This window comes from Xiphophorus hellerii, chromosome 3, assembly GCF_003331165.1.
Source record: "Xiphophorus hellerii strain 12219 chromosome 3, Xiphophorus_hellerii-4.1, whole genome shotgun sequence".
NCBI lineage: Eukaryota > Metazoa > Chordata > Actinopteri > Cyprinodontiformes > Poeciliidae > Xiphophorus > Xiphophorus hellerii.
Window position 1 is genome coordinate 33,579,129 of NC_045674.1, and position 20,908 is coordinate 33,600,036.

Below are 20,908 nucleotides of genomic sequence, written 5' to 3' on the forward strand. Positions count from 1 at the left end.
ATAAACTGAATTGAATTGTGAGAGTTTGTGTTACCTGAGGGCCCTGCTCAGTCTTGAAGTCAAACGGGTCTCCCACCACTCTTCTTTCAGCACGTGCCACACTGCGCTCCACAAACTCATCGTAGACATCTGATTGGACGAAAACTCGAGAGCCAGCACAGCAACACTGGCCTTGATTGAAAAACAGGCCAATGTGGGACTGCTCCACAGCATTTTCCACTAAAAAATCATTCAAAAAGATTAGGCAGCAACTTTAATGTTATAACAGGCCGTCAGAAAAAAATATTATGCAAAAAACTAAACGGTGAATATGTTTGAATTTAGCACAGAATGGTTTAAAAAGATAATTGTGTCAACACACTAACAACTTAAGTACAACACAGAGTCAAAAGGATACATACAGTTGGCATCAGACAGAATGATATTTGGACTCTTTCCTCCCAGTTCTAATGTGACTTTCTTCAGGTTACTGTTGCCTGCTGCCTGTTGGATCAGATGACCCACCTGACAGAAAAATCAGTTTTAAGATTAAACTGATTTCATTAAATGAAATTAAAAAAATTACCTGCAACATGTGAACCCATTAAACCCTTCTCCTTTACCCTACACCGAAATAAATCTTAGCTGATAGGTACAAAACCTTCCTACAGAAACTGATTCAAGTTGATTCTTATTAGGAGGCAGAATAAGACTAACCTCAAATACCTTTACTGAAAGTTGGTGGCAATAATATTCTCAGTTTCCCAAATGAATTCAAGAATGACAGCACCCTGTTTTAGGGTGGCCTACTCACCACTCTGCCTCTGCATGGATGTCCATGTGTGTGTTCAAATACATGCTGAAAATATGAAAGTACAACTCACCTATGACCCATTCACTGGGATTTTGTAGAAAGTGAAAGTCGAATAGAACTCCACCCATTGACCCGAGTCATTTCATCTTTGGCCATTAGGACCAGCTGTGACTAGTTTAGGGTGAAATCTCTTATCCAAATAAAGACAACACTTGCACAGCATACGGATTTATTTAAACACACACTGGAACTTGTTGGATCAATCCATGCTTTCAATGTTGAGGAGGTGATTTATAGAGCTTTTAAAGGGGATATATCATGAAAAATTCATTTGCCATCTATTATGTTTTGTCTATGATGTCACCACATTTGCTATGGAATTGCTAAACAAGGTCATTGACTTCCAGCTAATCAGTTTTGTGAATCTGCCACGTTTTTTCCTTTAAAGTGATTTTATAGTCCAACTTCAGCTATACATAAGTTGCAAGTAGCCAAGTCAAACTGTTCGGTTCTAGGGTGTGAGGAGCTGGTGTCACAGTGCAGGCCTTTGGTGTAATTCTATGGCCAAGCTTAAGTAGAAGAAACAAAATAATCTAAAAAAAAGTTCAAATACAGAAGCAAGGCATGGAGAGTAAATTAAGATTTAGCCCATGCAGAAGCAGCAGCCATTATGTGGAGGTCTCCTCATTGAGGAAAGTCTGTCTATAACAGAGTCAGCTGCCAGATGTGAACTATTCTACCTAAAGCTGTGCACCTGAGGATAGGACCGGACTTTCCTTAAATCCAGATGTGAACAGAACCTTCTGACAGATGTACCTCTGTGGACCCAGTAAAGGCCACCTTGTCAACATCCATGTGGTTGGCAATGGCTGCACCAGCTGTTGGTCCCATTCCAGGCAAGATATTGACCACGCCTTCAGGAAATCCAACCTGAACACAAATTCAAATAACCACTTGCATTTTTATTTTTAGCACAGAAGAGAGAAAAAAAGTCTTAGTCTTTAGTAGGTCTACATGAGGTGCCACCTTCCCATGTTCTTTCCTCTCCTAATTTGTGCGTCCTAAACTCAGTAACGTTTAGCGTTTTGGGCAATATCATTTCTACACGGTGTAAGACTCTGTCTAACTGACTAAATATTACATTAGCATTGAACATGCAAGTTTAAAACTCTTGGAATATATTAGCCAACAAATATTGCACTCCAAACAGTCCTTCATGATATTAATATTGCGATGACACCATTCACAATGTTGTGCAGCCTTAGTCTTTAGGTTGTGTTCAGGCAGAGGTGACTGTAAAACAATAAAAATTGGAATACCTCTTTAATAAGACTGGCCACATAGAGTGCTGTGAGTGGTGTTTGCTCAGCTACTTTCATCACGACAGTATTACCAGTTGCTAAGGCTGGCCCAAGTTTCCAGGCCTGCATCACCAGAGGGAAGTTCCACTGCAGCAAAGAAGAAAAATACAGAGTTCATTACAGCATTGTTACCTTTTGTCTCATGCCAGAACTTCACTGCTGCTAACTCAATGCTGCAGTCATAAGAGTCTTTGCAGACAGCACCAAATTACCTTGCTGACATTCTTATTGGTACCTTTACAACTCAATGAAACAAAATGTCATCTCAACTGGAAAATGACTCAATTAAAATCACCCACTATCCACCTGAATCTCTTTAGTATGCAAGAGGAAAATAAAGGATTTGATGTTTATTTCAGAAAGACGTTAAGATGGTACAGGGCAGAAGGAAAAAACAAACATGCTACAGGACATTGTTGTATCAGATGCATACTAAAGGAAGAATTCACATGTCAACATTTTACCCTTCAAGTACATTTCTGTCAACAGTTCATTTAGTTATGGGTTAAAAATACAAATGTGTTATATAATTGGAAAAGACTCAGTATTGACAATTTCAGTGGACCTCCAAATAAGAAACTGGTCACATACAGTACATTGTTCAGGGGTGATTTTGATAAGACTCTTTCACGCCAAACATCTTCAAAGTTCTCAGGGTTCTTTCTATGTACTGGGATCTTCAGTTCAGTTTTTCATTAGGATACAAGTCAGGTGTTTTACTCTGCCATTCTAACAGTTTTTCTCTGAAACCATTGCAGAGTTTTCTTGACTATGCGTTTTGAACAAGTTTTTTTTCTGAGTCTTATCAGGAATGTCCTGGAAAATTTCTCCATTCATCCTTATTTCGGTCACAAGAAGTTTTCCAGTTCCATCTCCTGTAAAACAACCCACATCGTCTTGCTCCATCATATAAACTTAATTTTTGACATGGTATTTATAGGATATTGAAACATTCTTCCTCCGAATATGTCATGCCCAAAGACACCCACAACGTTCGGTTGTTAGAACAGGTGTACCGTGTACAGAGGCTACAGTCCTCAAAGTAGCTGCCACAGAAAGGATTCTGGGTCTTAGGCCCTTTTAGGCCCCTTCTTTCTCTACCATTTCTCCTGTTTGATTAATGTTCAATAGAGGCCACAGTGCCAAACACAAGTAGTGTTCTTTCCACTTGTTTTTTCAAAGTGTCAAAAGGATAGTGAAATATACATAATATTGTCAAATATTGGTGATTAGCCATAACATTAATATCGGCCCAAATTTTCATATTGGTGCATTCCTAGTTTCAAATACACATAAATAAATTATATAAAACATACATACAGGTATTAGCTGTCCACAGACTCCAACAGGTTCATGTCTGGTATAGGTGAAGTAATCTCCATCAACAGGGATGGTCTTCCCCTCCCACTTGTCTGCCCAACCTGCATAGTACCTAAACACAGCAAATACTAAATTGCAGTATCTACCATATGGTGCAACACAGATTGTCAGTTTTTTTTTTTGTTTTAATCAGATGTCAGCTGTGGAAGTCAAATTTGCACAAACACTCAAAATGACCCAAAATGTCAGCTTTCAGCTTATGTACTATGAAATCCTTCATAGAACACACTACACAGAACAATGATGTTCCAAATGGATTTTTCACAAACAGACATGTCCAAACTTCAGCAAAGATTTTGTTTGATGACTGTCTACATGCTCTGTGACACAGTCTGCCAGACTTTTGACTAAAAAACTCTAAGGCCTACATGGAACACACGTCTGTGCCCGACTTTGCCTTCTCAGTGAAATCACAAGTGGATTTGGAAACAGATCCTTATTACAAAGAAAAGAAGACTTAAAGGAGCAGTATTATGCATTTTCCTGGCACATTGTGCTATAAAATGGCTCCATGTTAGCTTCAGCTGTTAAAAGAAATGCTGCATATATCAACTCTAACATAAAAAAAATTTACTCTGTAATTTAACACCTTGAATTTGGGCCTCTGTCTTTTTAAAAGCTCCTGCTCTTTCTGAAACCTGGCCTTCAGGAAGTCATCACAACATGGCTCCTCTATTAACCCTCTAACAACTTTATCAGTTTTGCACTGAAAAGTAGCTGGTATGAGATCAGCAGACACACAGTTCCACTAGGAGACTGCTGTGAAAATTTCTGTTGTCAAAGAATAAGAGTCTGTTTTAATAATCAGAGAAAGATCAATCTTTGCGTTTATGTTTCTTTATTTAAAGGCAAAAAAGTGTTCAAAGACCCGTCTCACTGAATACAGTCAGCAGAAAAGCCCTGAACAACACAACACATGATTATATAGTTACAGCAAAACAAACCCAAAGTCTGAACTTATCTCCATGAGGTTTTGTCCTCATGCAGCTGTCGCTCACCTCATTGGAGGGAAAGATTTTTTAGCTAGACTTTTCATTTGAAACAATCATTTCCTGCCACATCTGTATGGCAGGAAATGAGAGCTAATTTCCAACAGAAATTTCTAGTTCTTCTTTATCAGTAACTCATAGTTGCAGGGTCTCTCACACTTACACAGTATCAATGAAAAAAAACAACATAAAACATACATAACACTATGAATCCAAACTTGGGTAAAGTTAAAATGAAATAAAGTTAAGTAAGGTTAAAATGAAATTTTCTATTACACAACTAACTAGTCTGAAGGAGCTGCATGGGGAAAGCTGCTCTGTGAGGCAGAAGCTCTGATGGTTACAATTATAATGACACCAAAGCAGCTTTAAAATGACCAGTCTTAAAAATAAATAAATAAATAAATAAAAAACCAACACATTGTTTGGGGGATTCTTACCTGAGACATTTCACAACCAAGGGTAAATCAGCCATATAGGAAATGACATACGGCTTCCCGTTGTCCAAGGTCTCCAGTTCCTGAGGCAAGAACATAGTTTCAAATACAAAGGTGGATTTTTGTTGAGTAGAAGCTCACTATCTAAAAGCTTTATTACAATTTAAGTAACTGGTGTGAAGGAAAAATTTATTAACAATGTTTAAATAATTTTGAATGTATACTTTATGTTTTTATTAAAGGTTTGCACTCAGTTGCAGCTCAGCAGGACATATGCTCTTCTGACCCTCCTCAAATAAATGAAGAACAGGGTGTTCAGCGGTTAGAAATGTTAGACATGGCTAAGGTGATAAGCCTAGTTTGTAGAAGTTCAGTTACTAGTATCTGTTTAGCCATCAGCAGATAGGCCTTTTTGGAGAAACGCCTATTTGGACACAGAAAGAAAGTAGAAGTTATCTACTATGTTTCGTTAGACAAACCTAAAAGGGTGTCTTATCCACAAGAAACACAGAGAATATGGCCAGAGTTGAGCTGTGAATGCAACCCTGCTCAACTGAAACTTACAGATAAGTAACTTATAGATTTTTGTCTGACACTTGAGCCAGGGGGTGTGACTAAGTAATGTGTGATGTATCCTATGTAGATGAGGGGACGTTCAGCCCCAAGTCAGAACTCATCCGATTCTCACTGAGATGTGAGCTTTGTATGTTTTCTCCATTTGCAAATGTTAATTAAAGCGGTGTTTGTTCTCTCCTAAAGCTGAAGTTTGGTCTCGAATTTTGTGCAACTTAACAGTGGTTGGCAACAAGGTCAGTTTCTGAACAACATACTGACTCAGTGTTCAATATGGTCCTCCCATTTTCTTACAATGAAAGGGGAACCACTTTCAAATACAAACGGTGGATATTTTAGTATTGAACCCAAATCTTGTCCAAGTGCGAGAAAAAAAAATCTAAACTATTTACCAACAATTAAAATTCAACACCAAACTGCATTCTGCCTTCTGCTTAAAACACCTTCATTAGAAATTTTAAAGAGCATATTTTCCAGTAGTCACATGATTACATTTTCTTAAAACTAATTTGGTAAAAACAAATAGAGAGGCTGCTAACTGATCTGATGATGGCTTCACTGTGTTGGCATTGTGATTTTAGGATTTATGACTTTAGTCTTAGCAAAAACAGATTACATCCAGAGAAACTGTAATATGACAAATAAGATTATTTATATACTAACAGAACAACAAATTCAATCTATGAGACTGAGCCTGCTTGCTGTAGACCCTTATGCCAATTTCATACATATTCAAAATCTAAATTAATGAAAAGAAATGTAAGCATGTTATCTACTGGACTGGACTATTAAAAGTAAGAATGTCACCAGACATCCGTTCAATAGCTGTTTGACTCTGTTGTAACATTAAATATGAACTCACAGCGAGGTAGGCAGAATCTCTTTCAATAGCGTCGGCTAATTTGTAAAGAAGTCTGCCCCGATCAGACGCATCCATACGGCGCCAAGGTGAGCCCAGCCTAAAGGCGTTACGTGCGGCCTTCACTGCCTTATCTACATCTGCCTGAAAAAGAAGAAGCAGTTCATTTTTACCACAAGGCTTGAGGTACCGTTTAACAATAAAATACAGTAGACAAAAAACTGTTTGTGCAGTGACATTTTCTGCTTTCTGCCAGGAAACACAGCAGGATTACAAGAATCCCAGAAAACTTTATCTAAAGGACTTCCCCTGATCTGAAACCGAGTTGCCAAGGCAACAGATCCAGCTGCCTTGGCGGTTCTGAGGATTTCGGGATAGATGGTTTGTTCAGCAAGTTCTGGGTCCTCTCCTAGTTGGACATGTTTGGAAAACCTTCAAACAGGGCATCCTGATCACCAGCCTGAACTATAACTACTGAGCTACTACTATAGCTCTGCTGTAGCTCCTCATCCAATCTCTAAGGCCGAGTTCAGTCACCCTGCAGAGGAAGCTCATTCTAGCTGACTTAATATTTTCTGTATTTTTAACAGTATCTAATTAAAAAGGAGAACAAAAATGAAAAGCAAACCTTGTAACTCACACAAAGTGCATCTTCTTCCTGTCATTTACCTTATCAGCCTCTGCAACTTGGCAGATGATTTCTCCAGTGGATGGATTGATCGTAGGAAAGGTTTTCCCACTCACAGCTTCCTGCCATTCATTGTTAATAAACAGCTGAAACACAAAACACCATTTAGAGAGATTTCCACTTAATTCTCTGATAATATTTCAATAAATACAAAGTAACTAAATAGTCCACAAAAACAAGAAAATTAAAGCTTTCACATCTTCCATAGGAATGGTTTCCTCAAAAATGACTTGATTATATATCCTGTTGGTCAATGTTCTTTTGTATAGTAATCTGCAGGTCACTGCATCCATCATCTCAAAGTAACACATTTCAATTTTTCTCCTTTGATGAGCATAGTGTAGATTTATTTAACATTGTTTGCAGGCTTTTATATTTTAATTCTGGTTTAAATCGAGCAGCAGCAGCAGTTGTTGTTTTCTGTCAGTGAGGGTTGAGCCTGTAGTTGATGGATTTGTTTCTAGCAGCAGTCCAGCCTTTCCAGGACCGTCATCTTCTGTTCTACTTACCTGATACAAACCAAAACGAAAGCTTTTTGTTCTTCTGTGTTTTTGTTTCAGAAAAATTGTTTGGAGAGCCTGCTTAGAGTTGCAGGCTCAAAGTAGCAGACGTTAGATGTTAGTAATAAAATATTATTATTATTAGAACCTGCTACTTTCATAGTGGCTTGTATTAAGGTAATGTCTGCTACTTTATATTGAAGTAATTCTTTATATTAAAGAGCCTGCTACCGTAGTCGTAGCATCCATATGCGCATGCGCATTACCACAAGGTAGGACGGATTGATGGTAGCACTTAGAACACCTGTTCTGTTACCTGGCCTTGGTTTTAACCAGACAGGTGGAGATTTTATTTTGAAAACAAGGAATCATTAAAGATACAAACACAAGTAAATTTAGATTAAACTTTGCTTATAAATTCAATTAATCTACACCATCCTAACCCTAATGTGACTCTACGGGCTGGATTAGACTTTTCGTTAAAAAAGAAAAATAGGTCAAGCTAAGTTTTTTTCACTGCGACTCCTGCTGTTCGTATTTGGAACCACATTTGTCACTTCTTGCCAATACTGACACACACAGTCAGTAATTTTACTTTACAAACATGAAGAATCGTTGCTCTAACCAGAGCGGGTAAACCTGAAACAGGTGTTATAGATTAACTGGTGGCTAAATTAACTGGTGGCGGCATCTGGGAGACCCAGATGTTTCTGTGGGCGTGGCTTTTTAGGACCCCTTTACGGAACCGGGAAATAAACAATACGACAATCTTAAAGAACTACAAATCTTTGCAAAAATGCTATCCAATTCCGTAAGACAACCATCAAGATCTCGGGAATAACTAATTAGAAAGACTTTTATTGGTCTACCATGGACCGTTATGTTGCCTTTTTTGTTTTTACATTAATCTGCAAAATCACCAAAACATGTAAATTACGCAGAACTTGTCCTGATTGATGTGTTGCTTCAGAGGTTGAAAGGAAGATCAAAATAGCTCTCAAGATGCCATAAGCAGATCTCAAAGCAAAGATTAATCCCTGAAAGCCACATAAATGTTGAAGAGCCATGGGATTAAAAATAAAATGTTTAAAAAGATCGACTGGCTATGTTGTTTTTCACATCTCCCTCATATTGTATGATATTTCAATTAGATATCCACAAAACAATAGCTAAATCTTTTTAAACACTGTTTTTGTGTCATTCTATCATTTATTTCCTAGTTCATTTACAGAAGACATGGCTACCGCAGATCTATGCGGCAATGTCATTTCTTCTTTATTGTTGATATTTTTCTCATAATTTAACTAAACATTCTTATTCTTTTCATCAAGTGACTAATACTCAACTATAAGAGACAAAAAGCTATTGTCTTATATACTTTTACATCAGAAACGGGTTCAAATCTTCATTCAAACAGATTCTGAAAGTGTCACCAGTTATTCCAGGTTTGCTTCTTAAAGTGCGAGGTGTCCGTTAGATCAGAATCAATAACAGGTTGGATTATTGGACATCTGTCGGCTGATATAGTTTAGTGGAGAAAACATTGCTCTCGGAGCTCAGCGACCGCTGGTACGAGTTCAGTTAGAGATGTTGTCTAATTCAAGTTTTGGACCGTTTATTTTACTGTCTAAAAAATAATATTCACTTGCTGCCAATGTTTTGAAGGTAGTATCGTTTAACAGGTTTGCCAGGCAAACTTTTAACTGTAAGGATATTGTGAACTTACTAAATTACACAGCTTTGCGTCTGCAGCCCAATTAAGGTGCAAACGAAATAATGTGGCTTCCATTAAGTGAGCAAAGAATTAGTTTTCGTGATATCAGAACTGTTTACATTTATTGACATGTTTGCAGAGCATGTCAGTCAATATAAGACTGAGAAAATGTAAAATAATCGTCATTGCTCTAACAATGCTGGGCGATAGTAGAAATTCTGACTGTTTAGTACAGTCTCCTCTTGAAGTGTGGCATATTTTGGTTATATTTCAATCTATTCTTCAATATTCCTTCACATACAAAAAAAATATTATTGCTTTGAAGAGATCATAGACATTTTCTAATCCGTTTATTTACGTTTGTCGCGTTTTGATCAGGAAACGACACAGCCACCTAATTTTTTACAAACATCTGCGTTGAGGACCCCGTTTGACTGTCACAAGTTAATTTTAATGCGGCTCGTTTTGTTTTTAAGTTTATTTCCCCTCGTCGCCAGCCTGCAAATTGTTTCCCAGTAGAGAACAGACAAATACTGTAGATATGGCTCATAATCTGTTGGTGGTGTCTGACAGTATCATGTAGGAACATTTATTATTATAATTTTGGCTTGTGAATTTGGATATCACCACCAACTACAACATTGGCTGTTAACCTTATATCATTTAGATTAGATTTTATTGCAGTATAACTTAACATTACTTTATATTCCTCTCTATTTGGACACATAAACACCACAAGCAACACCATCAGGTATGTGATTTAAATTTTATTAAATATGATGACACCAACCTCATTGTTCAGCAACACTTACTGTGGGTAGTGTCGCTAAAAAAATGAACTAAGTTCAGAAACAGTGCGGCTGCATTGCAGGATCTGAGCCAAAAACACGCACTAGGCTAGAAGTGTTAAGCAAATCATATTACAGGTTCTTGAGAGTCAATTCCAATGTTTTTCTGATCATTGCTGGTTACAAAAAGCAGAAACCTCCCACTTAGGTTTACATTGTGGCTGTTCATGAGATGAAATTAATTTATTCTGGTGAACCTGAATGTGAATGGGATTGTGGTGTTACTCATTGATCTGGTTATGCTCCAATGCGGTGTTTTCAAAGCGAACTCAACGCTGCTCTGTAGAAACTTGCTTTGAAATATAATTTTCACATGCAACATTAAACATATTTGCTTCAAATGGGATTTATAGTACAGGTTTGCAAACGGTTTTGTCACACAAGTAGCATTTTTCAACAGGCATCAACACAGCCACCTACAATTTAAAAACATCTGCGGTGCGCATAAGTTCAAACCAGTTAATTTAGTCACCAGTTAATCTATAACACCTTGAAGCAGTTCCTGAAGAGTCGTGCGCACAGCTACTCCTCTACCTAACTTTACCTGCAGTGGACGTTTCCACAAACAATCGGGTTGGAATTTGAACTTCTGACCTCTCATCTACTCTCAACATGTTTCTACAGAAATATTTGCTTAAGTCAAATCGGAAACATTGCCATTCTCTACCGCAACATTAACTCCTTACTGCACAAACTATCCAGACTGTGGTTCAGTCCAGTTTGGAGCCACGCAGTATTTTTGCAGTTTGTAGTTGTTTTTTTTCCTGTCCAGCAGCTGCTAACTTTACCTTGTTGAAATGGACCTCAGGCTGAGCGCTCGGAACCGGAATAGCGGTCCCATAGTAGGAGACTGAGGGTCGGATCAGGCTAGTAATACCCCGGGAAAGAACTGTGCGGAGCATGACGAGTCTTCCTGCCAGAAGAAATCCACGGAGAATGCGGATCAGACTAAGTATATGGTTGCAGCAAACAGAAAGGGGCGGGGACGGACCGCAGACAGACCCAAACCATATTTGGAAATGGGATGGATGCATTCCGGAAATGAAGGGGGCGCTATTTCCCATATTATCTGCGGTGGTCTCCTGTTTTTATTTTCTTTTGAAATCTGTGACATCTTGATCTTTAGGAAGGAGTTCCACTCTCAGTATACGTTTGAACTTCTCTCCTATATTTATTTGCACACAACTCATAGTTCTTAATATATTTTGTAGCTTTCTGTGTACTTCTACATCTGTTAATTAGTTGTATTTTTGGGGGTCTCCTCCTGTCCCTAGTGGCATGGGGGTGGTAACGCAACTAACATACATAACTAAATTAGAATACCGCAAAATCTTTATTGTTAATGATTATTTCCGGCATTACTTACACCGGTGGTGGCTCTGGTGGCCTTTATTTAGCAGTTGTCAGACAGGAAAGCGAGAGGGGGTGGACATGCGCAAAGGTCATCAGGTCAGGACTTGAACCTGTGACGGGAACAACAAAGACTAAGGCCTATATACTTGGGACCACTTTTCCCCTACTCACAAACGAACGAGGTAATTAGTCCAACGTTTAGAAATTACAGCGGCTGTAATGCGCCACAGCAAAGGGAAACAAAGGTAAAATAACCCCAACAGGTGATCAACTCAAAACCACTCCTTTTACTCTCTCTCTCTCTTTGTAGTTTATAGACCTATAGACCTTACCAGAGGTCTATAGACCTTACCAGAGGTCTATAGACCTTACCAGAGGGGCCGCTTTTCATTGGCTAATGCCCATTCTACGTGGTCACGTTAATCAGGGAAGCGCTGATTAATAATCGAGAAATAAATATCAAGCCTGGAAACTTGATATCGTAACGGACTGAATGTTATGTTTTTAACCTAATCTTTGCTCGTCTTGCGGGGCGCAGGCGGTTGCCACGGTAACAGATGTGCTTAAACTACAAAGAGAGAGAGAGAGTAAAAAGGTAGGAGTGGTTTTGAGTTGATCAGCTGTTGGGGTTATTTTACCTTTGTTTACCTTTGCTGTGGCGCATTACAGCCGCTGTAATTTCTAAATGTTGGACTAATTATCTCCTTCGTTCGTTTGTGAGTTTACGTCATTCACAACAAACATCAAATAGAACAAATATATTTCATAAAATTTTAACAAAAAAATGGCTAATTATGTGAAATTAAATTAATTATATCCCAACTTCAGAAGATCTTTGGTTCCTCCTATCAGCCTGTAGTTTCTCATATTGAGGTCATTAAACCAAATTTCAGATCTACCATAACTGACTGACAGCTGCTGGCCTCAGGTTTGCAACCAGCTTGTGACTGAGAAACCAGTAACCTCCTCCCAGATGATGACATGAACTTGTTAGTTCCTCTGTCCATTGCTGATATATTGTGAAAATCCGGTAGAAATGATGCACTAATGGAGTCATGTTTACATAGAAACAACTCGCTGTGAGGCTTTGTTTGTGAGACTTGCAGTCACGTGGGTCGTTTGTGAGAGGAGCTTGGTAAGGCCCATAGTGGACCACACAAAAACATGCACAAATTACTAACGTTTTTTTTTTTGTACTGTAACCATTAAAAAATCTCCCCTTCAGTTCAACCTTATCAGTGGAGACACATTGTTGATGTTATAAAATAGCATACAATTAACTATTGGCAAAGATCAATGTAATTTTCACAGCGTTGTTGTTAGCAGCTGCTGAAAGTAACTAAAAAGTTATTTTTAATGTAACTTAGTTACTTTCCAAATCAAGTAGTCAGTAATCTAACTGAGTTACTTTTTCAAGGAGTAATCAGTAATCCGATTAAAGTTACTTTTTCAAAGTAACTATGCCATCACTGCCCCTACGCCACTACCACACCCATCTACAACCTTCTTTACAACAGAACCTGATCCAACGAACAGAAACAAATCTGTTTTTTGTCCTAGTCTTTAAGTAGGAAGGACAACTCTGTTTCTCTGCATGAGGTGGGCTGAGTTACATTCAATTGTACTCCAGTGAAAGAAACACTACTTCAGCATATTTTTACTCTAGTAAAAATAACAAGTAGCCATCCAAGAAAAGACTCAAGACTAATAAAGTATTCTGTAAAAAAGTGACTCAAATAGTGAGTAGTTGAACAGAAAATCTGATTTATAATTTAACATGATTTAATCAGGCAGATAAAAATATAGTTTTTTGTAAATTCTGGTATTTCAAAGTCTAAAATGAAAAAAAAAACCAAAATAAATAACATCATTATAAAATAACACATTTTAAGCAGAATAATCAGTTTCTTAAATAAAAAACCCATGAAACTAAGACTTATAGTACGCAATGTAAAATGAAAATTGTATTAGAACAACGAAGCTAGTCTACGAACGAGGAATTTTACTTTTACATAAACTGTAGCTGTATGTCTGTGCAGGTTTGTTTCAAACTATCTGTTTTCATTCAGTGAAAGTAGCAGTAGAGCAGCAATATTTCATACCACACTACTCAAGTAAAAGTAAAAAGTGTGGAACAGTAAAACTACTTCTCAAAGAACTTTTTTTTAAAGTTACTATAGTAAATGCTACTTACTATTCTGCTCTAATGAGGTTGTAGCAGTTCGTGCAACCAGACCCCAGTCCGCTAGGCGGCGGCATTATATCCTAAAACTAGAGGCAGGTTAACCGGAAGAGAAGGTCAGTCGTCGGAGAAGAAACGCTAGTCGAGCGTTTGATGAACGATTCTCACTAAAAGTAAGAAAAGCCAGCTGTATTTTTTATATTCTGTCCTCCAAAGGAGTACATGCTATATTAATGAATGGTGATGTAGGAGTTTCCTGCCCTGTATTTGTCAGTTTACCTGAGTGAAACATATTTGTTTTGATTATGTAGCTTTAATTTTCTTGGAATGAAAGCTGAGTGTTAAGAGGGAAGTTTGGAGTGTCGGTGATAATGTACAGCAGCTCCAGAAAGACTCCAGTGTGGTGGAACGGAGTCCTGGATCGGATCGTCGGGTTCTGGGTTCTTGGTACTGATTGTTGTTTGTGTTTCTGCAGCATGGCGGGCAAATCAGGGGAGGAGCGGCTGAAGGAGATGGAGGCTGAGATGGCTCTGTGAGTAGAAATAACTGCAGCTTTTCCTCTCTGACATTCTGATCTGAGTCAGTGACTAAATGTTCCGCAGATCATCTCCTTCTGGGAATTACCAGCAGAATGGTGTTGCCACCAGGGCAGAGCTTGCTCAGCATCACCAGCGACTGTGTGTGAAAGTTAAAAACTTTAGGACAACAGATTCCCATCTAGAAACCCCCCAACAGCAGGCCAAGGTTCTGCAGGGAGGATGTGCTAAAAATTGAGATCAGGGTCCTGGAAGGGCTCCCGATTCACCTAAAACATTGGTCCCCAACCACCGGGCCGCGGACCGGTACCCCCCACCCGGTCCGCAGCAAAATTGCGTAGGGCTGACTGGTCCGCGCGACTAAAAAGGTTGGGGACCGCTGACCTAAAACACATCATCCACCCATCCACTGTGTGTGTCAAGTCATGGGAGGCGGATGATTGAAATCGGCAGGAAAATACTTGATCGGATACAGTACAGACCAAAAGTTTGGACACACCTTTTAATTCAATGAGTTTCCTTTATTTTCATGACTATTGACATTGTAGATTCACACTGAAGGCATCAAAACTATGAATAACACATGTGGAAATATGCACTAAACAAAAAAGTGTAAAACAACTGAAAATAGCCCTTATATTCTAGTTTCTTCAAAGTAGCAACCTTTTGCTGTGATTACTGCTTTGCACACACTCTGCATTTTCTTGATGAGCTTCAACGGGTAGTCACCTGAAATGGTTTTCACTTCATAGGTGTGCCCTGTCAGGTTAATAAGTGGGATTTCTTGCCTTATAAATAGTCATGAAAATAAAGAAAACCCATTGAATTAGAAAGGTGTGTGTCCAAACTTTTGGTCTGTACTGTATATATATACTTATTTGTATTCAATCTGCTACCGAATTCTTGGCATCTGTAATCAAAGCTGCCTCTACTAAGCTGTATCAGTATCAGCCATGGCAGCTGACGCGATATGAGCTCAGCCCTGCTGCCCAGGTGGTGTCCTGATCAGATGCTAAAACCAGCTTAACTCATTATTGTTTGATCACATTAGTTTTCAGATGTTCTTTATCAACAACACCAATGTCTGATCCTGATGCGGCTCTTTCTCTCTGACTCTTTTCAGTTTTGAGCAGGAGGTTCTTGGTGGATCAGTATCAGGAAGTCCTCCTCTCATTGAGCCCATCCCTCTAGCCTTGGCTGTCCCAGCAGTGCCAATGGTGCGACCCATCATAGGGACCAACACTTACAGACAGGTTTGTATCTTTCTTCTGTCAGACTTAGGCCTGTCACAATAACCAATAAATCAATTAAAAGGATGATAAATTAAAACAAACTCAATAATTTTCATTGGTATAATTTATCATTTGTCTCTTATTTTTTGTTTTCTTTTTACCAAAAACTGCATGATGAAAGTCTTCAATTTGCTGCTTTGGTCTCAACTAGCTTTTATTTTGAAGGACAATTTTGTTTACAAAGACTTCAAAATTAATTTTATTTGTTGTTTTGTTTATTGATTTTGGATGTTTGAAATGTTTTCCATGTTCATTATAATTTAAAGTTTATCTTATGGAATGTGCTCTTGCATAATTTTTTTTGCCATCACCATTATATTCCTTGGAAATGGTCTCAAAAAACAATATTATTGTTTATCGCAATAACATCTGGAGCAATATATCGTCCAGCAAAATTTGTAATGGTGACAGGCCTGGTCAGACTCCAACATGTAGTGGTGAACATGGTTCTCTCTGTTCAGTTGACGACAAAAAGGCTCCTTCATTTCTGTCAGTTCTTTTATTTTCAGGCTCATTTGACCCAGAATGAGGTCAAATTTAACTCATGTTTTGTTAAATTCTACAGTTTTGTTAAATTCCAGCAGTTGTTCCATGTTTCCTATCAGGGGTTGTGTGAACTATTAGTCATGATGCAAACAGCTGAATAAAGTCCAGTCTCTCCCTTCCTTGCCTCTCCTAGGTCCAGCAGACGCTAGAGGCCAGAGCAGCTAGTTTTGGTCCTCCTCCAGCATTTGTGGGTCCAGGTAATAGTTTTACTTTAACTAGACTCAGTAAAGATGGTTCATTAACATGATTAAAGCTGTAAGGTTCTACACTGAACATTCCTTTGATAGGTTTGTATAAACCGTAGTAGTTATGTGTTTTTGCTGCTTATATGCTACCAGTGACACAAATCTCTGGTGTTGTGCTTCTGGAGGTTCATTGTAGGTTTTGTTGCTATGGCGTTCTGAGAAGCACTTTGTGAATTCCAAGGCTATTTTTAACTCAAAACAAAACTTCATATTGATGCAAAAACTCAACATTTCCATTGTTAATTCTTCTCCTCTGAGGAACTGGAAGGAAACGTCTCACCTTGGAGCATACCTGTCAAGATTTCGACCGTATTTCGCCCCTCTGTCACAGCATGCTCCTGGATTATTATTTTCCCATACATTTCCTGCATTACAGTAATTATGTCGCCCCCGTTCTTTACACCTCCACTCACCCCCCCAACCTTTACGACAGCAGCAGTGGATGGAAAAATGTTTGTCGTATTCTCACGTTCAAAACTTCAACATATTTGGCAGCAATTTGTTGAATTTTCGGTCCATTTGTTGCTAAGTTATCAGTTTCATAATTTCCTTTAGACATAACTATTGTTAGCAGAGGTAGAAATCATTTCAGCATATCTGGCCTTGTTTTCTATAAATCCCTCTGAGTAGAGAATAGAGAACTAACCTGACTATCCACTGAAAATAGGACTTTAGATAGGCCTGTCATGATCACAAAGGTAGCTATAAATGAGCGTGTGGATCAGATGCTGTGTTGTTTGAACAGTCATGCTGCCATTCTTCATTTCCACTCACTGTGACTTGTGTCTGTCCCAGTTCCTCCAGTTCGTCCTCCTCCACCTCCCATCATGAGACCAGCCTTTGTCCCACATATTCTACAGAGACCAGGTATGCTTACCACCACACCACTGAGTCCAGGTCTGGTTGTGTCCAATAGGAGGGATGTTGGAGGTCAGTGAGCCTGGGACAGTGGGGTGGACAGGATGCTGACTGGACACTTCCTTCATGCCTGAGTATTTATAGCTGGGGGGCAGGAAGACATGAGGCTTCTTTACAGTTGGGCTCAGATTAACATGACGGTTGGATAATATTGCTCCACTCTGGTACTCAGCCAGGTCCATGGAGCCAGATGAGGGACTGACTTTGATTTATTTATTTTATTTATTTGAATGGGAACAGATGCTTAGAGTACATATTATAACATTTATAACCTTAGCTCATTGGGAATGCTTGTCTCTAGATGGACTTTTAACCACATAGATATATAACAATATCAGCACAGCAGAATAAAACATTGACAGACCTGGGCTGACCTAAGCCCGAATTTCCTGTTATTATTCTAATAAATTGGTATGTGGCCCAGTACTGTAACATATTGTACATGTACTATACATGTACTATACAGTAAGTGCAGTCAGCATACTGTCAGGAGTGAGTGCACCGGTGATGATCCTGCGGGTCTCTCTCTTGTTTCTGACCGTGGCCTAATTAAAGCACAGGGCCAGCTGCAGTCGGTTTGCTGCCTCTACCTCCAGCTAGAGTTCACACCTAGTGAATCTCCCTCCTCCTAAGCTCTGCTTCATGATGCACTCAATGTTTCAGTTATGTCTGTTACTGGGGCATATTTTCCTTCCACATAACTTTTTGTTAATTTGCAGCAACTTTTTAACAAGCAGCTTGCTTAGCATTGACCTTCAGGGTCAGTGTCTCCTTGTGGGCGGAGTCAGCAGTCCTCGCCAGTCATTTTTATTGGTTTTATGTAACGTTCCTGTCTTTGGACAAACTGAATGTTGGTTTATGATTTGCTGAAATCATCAAAATGACATGGAATAACAATAATATGAGCTTTAGTCTTTTAATTGAATTACTGAAGGTTTTGATGTGATTAATAAGCTGTACCCATAATCCTCTGCTGTGTGCTGGTCAGGTGGTCAGAGGCTGCCAGTGATGCGAGGTCCTCCAGTAGCCCCACCTCTGCCACGCCCTCCTCCACCTCCACCCATGATGGTTCCTCCATCTCTGCCACAGGGGGGCGCTGCGCCCATTCAGCACCTGTCAGCTGCTCCCCGGGTCAGAACTCAGACATGTTTCTTCTGTCAGCAGCTGCTGCTGCCATGACTACAGGCTGTTTCTAGGCTTCCTGCTTGTTGTTGTCAGGTTGGTGAGATGGTGGCTGCCCCCATGGTTCCCGCTCCTCCAAGACCAGTCAACCCATCGCTGGTCAAACCAACACCGTCCATCATCCAGGCGGCGCCCACCGTCTACACGGCCCCTCCAGCCGCGGTGGTCCAGAGGAAGGCTGAGGTCCAGGCCCAGAGACAAGCCAGGATGGTGTGGATTCCACCAGACCACTGTGGCCTTGCTGCTTCAGTCTCCCTGGACTCTAACCAGATGTGTATTATATGTGGCTCTTTCAGGAGGAACTGGCAGCACGAGTGGCAAAGCAGCAGGCGGCTGTCATGGCGGCGGGTCTGCTGGACAGGAAGGACAGCGATGAGAGCAGCTCTGTTATTGGCCCCAGCATGCCGGAGCCTGAGGTCCCTCACATCGAGGTGATGGTAGGCTCTCTGTCCAGAGTTCAGCAGAGTTGAAGTGATGATCGATGTTCTTATGTACCTGTATGGTCATGAGGTCTGATCACTGCAGCAGCCTCTAAACGTTCCACCTCTTCAAGTAATGAAGTTTGTTTTTCAGCCTGTGGAAAGTGTTACTGAGGACAAGAAGAAAGGGAAAAACGAAAAGGTGAAGAAGTGTATCCGTATAGCTGCAGGATCAACCTGGGAGGACCCCAGTCTGTTGGAGTGGGAGTCAGGTGAGAACAGGGGCGTGTGGCGCACCAAAAATGTGCAGCATTTTTTGTGCTGAGGCTCCCCTGTTCTGTTGCAGATGATTTTCGTATATTCTGTGGAGATCTGGGTAACGAGGTCAACGATGACATCCTGGCCAGAGCCTTCAGCAGATACCCTTCCTTCCTCAAAGCTAAAGTTGGACTTTTTCTTTTTTTCAGCCTTTGCAGCCACTTTAGTAAAATACTGATCTTAAATGTGATTTTTGTCTGGGACTCAGAAGGTTGAGAGTTCAGTCTTAGCTTCTGCCTATGCCATGTCACACCCTCCTTTGTGTAGCAGATGGGTGGATGTGACTATTTCATGCCTATGGACACCAATTTATGCCAAAAATATTCTTTGCTTGTAAATGAATCTGGATTCTTGTCATCAGGTGGTCCGTGATAAACGGACTGGAAAAACAAAAGGCTACGGCTTCGTCAGCTTCAAAGACCCGAATGACTACGTGAGAGCCATGAGAGAAATGAACGGTCAGCGGCTTGTTGTTCCCTGATGCTTCACTGGGAGTCGTGGTCTGGTCAGGATGGAAATATGATTAAACATCATCTGTTTCTCTCTGTCTGTCCAGGAAAGTATGTTGGGAGTCGTCCTATCAAGCTAAGAAAAAGTATGTGGAAAGATCGCAACATCGAGGTGGTCCGCAAGAAACAGAAAGAGAAGAAGAAGCTTGGCCTTAGATAGGGTTTGAGGCCAAGCCCTGGAGGGGCTGTGTGTTTTTTTGTTCATGGCAGATTTTCTGTCAAATGCCAGACCTGTTGTACTTATACTTAATGCATCCCAATGTCCCCTCAGAGCTCCTGGTGTCTACAGGTTAGGGTGAGTGGAAACCTATTAGATTGTTCTCATAAGGATAGCAACACATGCAAGAGAGGAGACCTTGGATTCTTTGTGGCAATACTATAGGATGTGATGGTTAAGATCTCAAATAAAACTTGTATCAAAGCTAAAGATGTCTTCATTGTTCATACGCTACCAGCAGGTTCCAGGTTCAGCTAAATTAGTTTCATAACCAAGAGCAATGAGCCACTGCACATACTGACACTTTTCCTGAATTTTTCTTTCAGTATATTTCAATGTTTTGTTGCATACATAAAATGATTCAAAATTCCTAAAAAACACTTGCATCCAAAAACTGCCATTATGAGAAAAATGTGCAATATTAGAGCCCAAATAAGAGTGAATTTATTAAAAGAAATGGAAAACTCCTTCGAGTGTGACATCGATCTCAAGAGTTTTGGTTTTCTTTGCCTGGTTAAAAAAATGCATACAAAACCTCATTGTATGCAAAAGCACACTATCTGCTTTACTTTAATAGCAGCAGTCTGGCTTTAAAACAGTTTATTTGTAAATGTGCCAATTCAAAAGAACTCAGCTTGCTTAGGGACAAACTGTTGAACTTTAAGTCTGTTAGTCCAAATAGTTCTTCAGTTCAGTCCTAGTATTTAATAGTCAGATTCTGATCCAGTTTGCAGAACAGTTCTGCATTTTGCAGCACTAGAACCCTAGGTAAGCATTAATTGGAATAATACAGCTATGTTGATTCAATTTTGATAGACATTTTGCAGTTTGTAGTCTGCGTCTACTGCTATGTCCCATCAAGGCTCAAGAGGGCGCTACAGACCAAAGGAAGGAACCCCTGCAGCCCCGGGTTACAGGGGTTCCTTTGGAATGCGAACTATAAAAGTTTAGTTTTTTTTATTGAAAATTCAAGAAAACACCTTATGATAAAGTACAGCACATGTGCTAAAAATGAGCAAAAAGTATAATAGATAAAGAAAAGTCAAACT

At 39.6% G+C, this 20,908-nt stretch overlaps 2 protein-coding genes across 5 annotated transcripts in view; one reads left to right on the forward strand and one right to left on the reverse strand.

Annotated features, from left to right (window-relative positions):
• Window positions 1-11,118, reverse strand: part of LOC116717076 (aldehyde dehydrogenase, mitochondrial-like) — a 35,639-nt gene extending 24,521 nt beyond the window's left edge. For 2 of the 3 annotated variants that reach the window (XR_004338684.1, XM_032558156.1), the window contains exons 1-9: window positions 10,931-11,118; window positions 7,062-7,166; window positions 6,396-6,536; window positions 4,964-5,043; window positions 3,475-3,586; window positions 2,113-2,241; window positions 1,610-1,723; window positions 402-504; window positions 35-219 (exon numbers count right to left, since the gene is read on the reverse strand). Coding sequence is in view for 2 of the 3 variants with exons in the window: in XM_032558156.1 (XP_032414047.1) it covers window positions 35-219; window positions 402-504; window positions 1,610-1,723; window positions 2,113-2,241; window positions 3,475-3,586; window positions 4,964-5,043; window positions 6,396-6,536; window positions 7,062-7,166; window positions 10,931-11,044 (1,083 nt within the window). In the remaining variant the exon portion in view is untranslated. The remainder of the gene's footprint in view (window positions 1-34; window positions 220-401; window positions 505-1,609; window positions 1,724-2,112; window positions 2,242-3,474; window positions 3,587-4,963; window positions 5,044-6,395; window positions 6,537-7,061; window positions 7,167-10,930) is intronic. The other variant, XM_032558155.1, reaches the window with a different exon arrangement.
• Window positions 11,119-13,726: 2,608 nt separating this feature from the next.
• Window positions 13,727-20,069, forward strand: rbm42 (RNA binding motif protein 42). 2 transcript variants are annotated; one of them, XM_032558169.1, is made up of 12 exons: window positions 13,727-13,850; window positions 14,153-14,209; window positions 15,337-15,466; window positions 16,185-16,248; window positions 17,092-17,163; window positions 18,203-18,345; window positions 18,433-18,606; window positions 18,693-18,827; window positions 18,970-19,087; window positions 19,162-19,259; window positions 19,495-19,591; window positions 19,690-20,069. In XM_032558169.1, the coding sequence occupies exons 2-12, from the start codon at window positions 14,154-14,156 to the stop codon at window positions 19,800-19,802; spliced, it is 1,200 nt and encodes a 399-aa protein (XP_032414060.1). In that variant the 5' UTR covers window positions 13,727-13,850; window position 14,153; the 3' UTR covers window positions 19,803-20,069. The 2 variants fall into 2 exon arrangements, with proteins under 2 accessions (XP_032414060.1, XP_032414059.1); XM_032558168.1 differs by having other exon boundaries at window positions 13,728-13,850; window positions 18,693-18,833.
• The last annotated feature ends 839 nt before the right edge of the window (window positions 20,070-20,908 follow it).